At 35.5% G+C, this 7,882-nt stretch overlaps 1 protein-coding gene across 1 annotated transcript; it reads right to left on the minus strand.

The window, feature by feature from the left end:
• Positions 1 to 7,208: 7,208 nt before the first annotated feature.
• LOC149170913 (ATP synthase delta chain, chloroplastic-like) lies at positions 7,209 to 7,565 on the minus strand. The gene has a single exon (XM_089425773.1). The coding sequence runs from the start codon at positions 7,563 to 7,565 to the stop codon at positions 7,209 to 7,211; it is 357 nt and encodes a 118-aa protein (XP_089281899.1).
• Positions 7,566 to 7,882: the final 317 nt, after the last annotated feature.

Here is a 7,882-nt window from a genome sequence, read left to right on the forward strand (position 1 = left end):
AATGGAAATTCCTACATGCTCAAAGGTTTCAAAGAAACCACTAGAGAAATAATCAACTACCACTGTATGGAAAAGCTTTTGAAAAAAGGCCATTTGTTTGAAAATGGGGGACATGTGGAACGTGGGGGATGACATATAGGTTTCCATTTTGTTAATTGATTAGGAAAAAGACTCAACAATTTCCATTATCAGTGCCATGTAAACAAAACCAGACAACATAGAATTTCCCAAAACCCCAAACAAGATTGATAAATAAGCCCCAAATTGTAGAGGAATCATCCAGATGTAATGAAGCCACAACATCGTATCTAAAGGTTGTTGAGCATCCACAACCATGTAATTTAAAATATTTCTAATACCATGAGCTTTCCTAGAGGAGCTTGACAATCTTAAACCCTTTCTGTATAAAGTTGTGATCAGAGTAGACCTTATCAACATACCCAACTTATGACATTGAAAGTTATAATGATGGGAACAAAGAACCTAAATGGATTTTGTTGAAAATAGTACCAATACAAGGACAAATAATTCATAAGAAAAGCTCTCATCTCTAGATGTAAAATCAACAAATTTTTGTATCAAAATTGGGCCTATATACATCACACATATTTTCTTCATGGAAAAGGATGCAGTAAGTGCAGGATTTAGCCAAAAGAATCAAAGCAATGTAAGGTGTACAAGGTGTTGGTGTTCCACTATGTCATTAGACCAGTTTGATTTAAAAAGTTCAAACATATTTTCAGTGCTATCACTAGATGCCAGTGTAGGAACATTTGTCAATTGTAAAGCATTTCTATAACTTTTTTCAATACAGGATTCAACCATCACCATGTAGACCTTGACAAAATACTTGTTGTACCATAAGGAGTTATTAATTCTTTCTCAATACTAGGATTCAAAGTGCTACCATCTAGAAGAGGTTCATGTAATTTTTTATTTCGTTTCTTCAACAATGGTGATTCTTATAGTCCCTTAAATATCCATGGGTAGGGAAAATCATCAATGCAAAAAGGTCATCAAGAGGGAGAATACTATATGGATTAGGAGTTGTGGATGTGAACCGCTGATTGGAGAGATCAAGAATATTTTATTAATAATGAAATTCATAAGCGACCATAGATATAGAGATTTCAGATGTGTTATAGCTTAGAATTTATTCCATGTGGAACTTACTACCCAAAATACAATCCATGAAAGTGCTTGGGCTAGTGTGTATATTACCTCATGTATAGTCCATTTAGTTCTAATGCCTAGTCTTCCTGATCTCGAAATTCAGAGACCAACATGCAATAAAATTACAATTCATGTGAAAACTAAAGTTGCTCTGAATTTGGGATTAAATTTGAGGCTCTGGCTCTAGCTCTAGTCCTCGAGTTTGGTGTTTTGAGGGAGTGATTTTTCCTTTGATGATATCTTTCATGACCATAGTAATTTCTTCACCAAGTGTTCTAGATAAAGAAATAAGAAACCAATGTTGATGAGGATGAAAATTTTGCATTGGTAACATGGATGTGAATATGTACTATCTTGATGCTAGGGTAGTCTATGTGCCCTGGGCAATAATACTTGTGATATCTAGTTTGTTTTTTGCTCAATTTCCTACTCCTCCTTTGGCTTTTGGGTTTGTTATTTCATCCATACCTTGCATACCTTGTTGAGATGCATGTCTAGATTCAGGAGATTGAGATGATTTGTTTCGACAAATATCACTCTCCCTGCTATTAGCACTTCCTTTCTCAGCTTCTTTTCCTCTTGAGGTCTCAAACCCTTGTAAATCATGAACACATGGATTCTACAACCTAAGTCAAGATTGACACATTCATCCTGAATTCTACTGTAGAATATAAGAGATTATGTGCATAGGAAGAGCATCGAACCCTCTCCCAACCTAGTAAGGAAGAACAATAGCGTGTAAGAGATTATGCACAGAGGAAGAGCATCAAACCCTCTCCCATCTTAGTAAGGAAGAAGATTAGTGGGTAAGATATTATGTGTAGATGAAGAGAATTGAACCCTTTCCCAACCAGGCAATGAAGAAGAGTAGTGGGTAAGAGGTTATGCGTAGAGGAAGAACATCGAACCTTCTCCCAACCTGGTAAGGAATAAGAGTAGAAGGTAATAGATTATGCACAGAGGAAGAGCATCAAACCTTGTCCCAACCTGGTAAGGAAGAAGAGTAACAGGGAAGGAATAAGAGTAGCTGGAAATTAAATGATTAGATTTTAACAATTTATCAATTTTTTAATTGAATAGTGGGAAATTAAATTTTAATGGGTTGATTTTAGATTTTAGAGTAGCCCAAGATTAGATTTTAACAATTTGTCAATTGTTTATGTTTGCCACTATTGAATAGGAGGTTACTTCACATAGAGGCTATATATTTAATATTGTTGAAGGTCTAGAGAGATAATTTTGGCTTGAGGGTATCAATAAAAACTATAAAAAATCTTATTTTGGAAAATGTCTTGAGGGTCCATCACATGAGAGTATAAAAGACCTCCCTCAAAAAGTATCTCATATAAAGAGGGAAAGAGAACATGAGGTTTACACATAAGGGGAATATCAACTAACCCTTAAGGAGGTGGAAAATATACCTAATTATATGAATTATGTTATTAATAAACTCAAATAGTCCTAGGTAACACATTATTTTTTGGGTAATAATGTTATTAATAAACTTCAAGTAGTTCTAAGTAGCTCAAAAATACCTTATTAGAAGCTAGCCATAGTTTAGTTTGCATTAGTCATTTTTTATTGCATTACTTATTTTCTAGTCATATATTTTAACCCATGACTAAATTAGTCATTTATGTTTGTGTTTTTTAGTTGGGTCACTTAAAATTGCTCATTTTTTGTAGTATTTCACTTGGAAAAGTTGTGGTGACTAACGTTTTTAGTTACATCGTCACTAATTTCTCATTTTCTTCTAGTGAATCTATGTTATATAAACACATATCAAGGCATGAGGAACATGACAAGATCCTCCATCCAACAATACTAGTAATTGTCTTTCCTTTCTTCCATTAAGGGGCCATAATGCCAAAAATCAAATATTGATCCACTAGAAACATTTGAGATGCTCCCCTTGAACATGTTCCATCTTTTCATTGTTTCAAGAAAATGATCTTAAAGCATTGACAACTCCCCTCCCTAAGGGATTCATGCTCATGCTCATATCATAAAATTTAAATAACTGGTCATTCACAAACCTTATGTCAAATCCTTTATCAACATATCCTTAACATATTCAACATTAGTAGCATAAAATTATTGTAGCAATATATAACCAACACCAGAATGATAGTCATCAACAAATCAAACTGGCACAAAATTTGGCAATACAACATTCTATCACAATCTGGTCATAAAACCTAGTAGAATAATCAACAATAAAAGTCTTGAATGACCTTAGAACACATTTTTTCATCATTTATAACAATAAATGCACTTGTCAAGGAGGCAGGAGTAAGCCTAGATCACACCAAATTGTATCCTTGAACATGCACCATAAGACTCATATGATTGGATGCCATGTCATCAAGAAACACTTTTTGGGCTACACTCCCATTAAAGGGCTTCATACTATAGACCGCTACTTTAATATTCTACCTTGTGTAGTTCCCATTGAGCTCATGTACCTTCTTCCTTTCCTACAGATCTATCCTTGGAGTTTAGGTACTTGGACACACATAATGTTTTTTCTATGGTTGCATCTTCAATGGTCCTTCATGCAATCCCATGATGCTACCATATGCCCCCCCTAGGGCCAAGAGAGCTTCAATTTTTCATTAAAGTCTCTTTCTACACTTTCTTCTTCCAAATTTACACGAGATTCTTTCTTATTTGTGCATATTCTTGATCTTCTGTAACTTTTGTGTGATGGTCCTCAATAAATGGGTCTTATTTTTTCTTGAATTGTATTGGAAAATTGAACAATATTCAATCTCTTGCCATGTTACCAAAATTGTCACATGTGTAGCATCTTATGTGACCACAAGATGAAGTAGGAGGGTTATAGTTTCCACTGATCGCATTAGATCTGGGCCTTGCACTCATTTCATTCTTCCCCTTGCATGAGATCAGAAATCCATTTCCTTATGGCCAAAAATGTTATAGGCAAACAAATAGCCATAAAATAAATTGTTATTACTAAGAGTAGATGATCTTCATGAGGGGAACAATCTCCCTTAATTTATTACTTGAAAGGGGTAACTATTCGGTTGCATCTTATTGTACTAGTAGGTCTAATCACTCTACTAATGCAATGTTTCTAAATTTTAAAAAAGTAGAACAACTCACATCTCCCAAAGGAAAAAATGATCTTCTTGATGAAAGTAATTTTCTTAGATGCTTATTTCTTGGTTGTGGATTCTATTGTTGGCTTCCTTTATTGTTGTTCTCACTGCTATTATTTCCTAGTTTGCTTGTAGTTTCTTCTAAATTTTTTTCTTCCTTTTGAAAGCTAAGATCTGATTTGACTATTTTCTCTAAGTTGGTTGCACATTACATCATGATTTCTACTTGATTCTTCTAGTTGGGTTTTTAGTCTAATTATTTTTTCTTTAAAAACATACTCCCCATCAAATATTTGAAATAATGATCCTTGTTCTTGGTAGTGCATATTTTTATTTTTGCCAAGGCTAAGTGAAGATCAACTTCAAGGGCTACTATTCTTATTTTCTTTTCATCAAAATATTCTAATGGACAAGTCAAATTTACCTGAAAATATTTTGTACTAATCGAAGGCTTACCTTTGTATTCATATTCATTTTCTAATCTATATTTATCCATCTAAAAATCCATTGCTTTCACACTTCGGAAATGAATTTTAGTAGGTTGATTATCATCCTTTAGTCGAATATCCTCAAGAACATCATTTTGACATCCCCTGTGGGTTAATTCCCATTGTAGAAATCTATAATAATTCCTTGTAGTTATGTAACCATAAATTAACTTATGTAACCATAAATTAAAGTGGCTAAGATAGGGACACATATTCCATGGCTCTAGGAGGGAGATTGTTTAAGGAAGTTGGTAGTTTTAAATATTTGTCATGGGCCGAATGAGAAGTTTTAATGGAGATCACTGTGTTATTAATTCACTTAGAAAAATGAAGTACATGCCCATGTGTCTTTCGGTAAAACCTACAAGAAAAGAAAAGGACAAAAATGATGAATGAGTAGGTGATACACTAGCCATGAGGAAGGCATGTGCAAACCCACGAAAAGACAAGGACAATGGTTGATTACAATAAGAAAAGGAGGTGGTGGCTGAGAGACTCTTGTTGGGAGAAGAAGAAAATAATGATCATTTAAGATTCATGTGAGTGAGCATTCACGATTGAGGAGGGAATCAATCATCACAGTCAAGATAGAAAGGGAGGTTGGGAGGCTCTAGTTGGATAAAGGAGAATGATACATGATCCATATACATGGGAAATTAGGGAACGAGGAAAAGATATATTGGTTGAGACGCTCATGGAAACTAAGCTAATCTGATGAGAAGGAAAAGAAGAATAAGAGGATTGGGAGAATTTAGGGAAGAGAGAAGCTTAGAGGATAGTCCAACTGAGAAAACCACAAGGCTTGTTGGCGGATAATCAATGAGTAGTGGTTGTGCCTTACAAGTATGATAAACCCAATAGAGACTATGTCAGTTGATAACTTTCGAGATGTGGAGGCATCGAGGTCTAGTGGTAAGATAGCACTTGGTGATATTTCCACATGGTTGGGTTGAGAAAATAGGTGGAAGTTTGCTGAAGACTGGACTCTCATTTCTTCATAGGTAATACACTTTATAAAACATCCTTAACATTAACTATATATCTCTCTCTGCGCATCTAAATTGAGACCTTTTGTGTCTAAACCCCTAGAGAGGTTGGGATGTTGCAAGTCTCTTTCTACAAAAGTTAGTGTTACCTACTTGATGTGAAGTCTTTGAATAGTTGATGGGTGAAGGTAGTATGTCCTTGAGACACCATGTTTCGATTGATGATAATTGTTTAATTCCTTGAGTGGATGATGACTGTCTTTGAGTTAAGTGGTCAACTAATTTTATTTGATTGATAGTTGGTGGGAGGAAGTGAAGAAACCTTAAGACACTCTGTTTCAACTACTAATGATGGTTTAAAATTCCTCTGAAATCACTCTACATCAAGCTTTAGAATCTAGATTCTAGGTGAATACTACAAGAAAATCTTGGTTGGAGTGCATCTAAGGTTGGGTGGAGAGTTGAAGTACTAATATCAGTTTCATGGTTTAGTTTATCAAAGACAAGTGTCCGCTTATGACTCTCATGTATAAATTCTTTATTATTGTTTAATGTATTGCTTATCATGGTTTGTAATTCTAAGGAATGAGGTATTCCTATATGAATGAACATTGTTGTTTTAAGGGAATGGATATGGAATGCTTTAGATTACTATGTTAACTTGAGCACAATGCTAGTCTAAATGACTTGGATGCAAGGAATGTGTGAACCTTGTTAGTGCTTGAATTAGAACTATTGTATGTGTGCCTAAATATCTGTGGTATCCGTCGACTTGAATCTTTTTATTGTGAATTTGTAAATATGGTTAAGTATGATTGTGTACTAATTTGATAAGAATTATTTCAAAACAATTTATCTCTATGATAAACTAATAAAGGCTAAATCTAAATCTTTCATTCGTAATTTTTGTTGACACCTAATCCTCAACGGATGGGTGAACTGGAACGTGAACAGTCATCAAGATGATGAACTGTTCCGTCTCCTTTTTGTATATAATCAATAGTTCTCTAATGAAATTACATATCAGTTTTTCTTCTGCTTATTCTGGAGTTACCCTGGCCTGACATGGTATCAGAGCGCAGGTCCCAGATTCCTTGTAACTCCTCTAATAATGCCTCTGTCCTGAGCGCTGCTCTCTCCTGAGCGCTGCTCTGCCCTGAGTGTCATTGATTCTCTGCGCATCATTGATTGTCTGCGCCTCTGTCCTGCGTCTCAATGATGATTCTCTGCGCTCTCTGACTAACATGAACGCCAGAGATTGCGCATTGTTTTTATGAACGTATCTTACAGTGTTAGCGCCCATAAGCACTGAGCTATTCAAACGTTACACCTTCAAACGGAAGATACCAGTCTACCAATCCGCTTTGTGCCTTGGTACTGGTCTTCACACTCGTAGGTTTTGAATAAGCATAGAGTCTCCGCGTCCATGTCAGTTCATTTTATAATGATTCAAATTCTTTCAAGATATTCTTTACTATGCCAATCTTTTGCTTACTGATAAGAAGATTCAGGAAATTCAGAGTATAGTTTTGAAACTTAGCATCATCTGCAATAGACTTGAGAATGCTCTTCTTCTTCCCATTTTCAGTAATAGGATTGATGAGAAAATCGTAGAGTTCCTGGTTCTTCAACAAATGAGAAAGTCTTTCCATATCCCCATTAATCACCTCTAACATGTTATTTGCCTGTGAAAATTGCAAAAGAGCTGCCGCATAAGGTTCCCGAGCGTGAAGCGCTTGTGCAGATGATCTTGAATGTACATTCAAGGAAGCGAGGGATTGCGTTAATGTATCCATCTGGACAATCTCAGCAGAAAGTTAACCTGGCCGGAGGATTCTCTTCATTTACATGCTTGGTATTAATTTCACATTAGAGTCAAGAAACCCCGTTGTTAAAGCTTTTAACTCCGCAGATAACATTTTTTTCATTTAAATGCGCACTGTCCATGGTTATGCCCTGTTGAATGTGCGTTTTTTTTTATATTGAATACGCACTGTCCTGGATATAACATTACTCTGTGTGCCCGTCAAGAAGGGGCCGAACCCACGACAGTAAGGATATGCTGCTCCATTGGACAGGATTGATCGTGAACAAGTCCAGAAAGGATTGGCTG

Source organism: Pinus tabuliformis, chromosome 4_2, assembly GCF_031772625.1.
Source record: "Pinus tabuliformis cultivar Carrire ecotype Pingquan chromosome 4_2, CPIR1, whole genome shotgun sequence".
NCBI lineage: Eukaryota > Viridiplantae > Streptophyta > Pinopsida > Pinales > Pinaceae > Pinus > Pinus tabuliformis.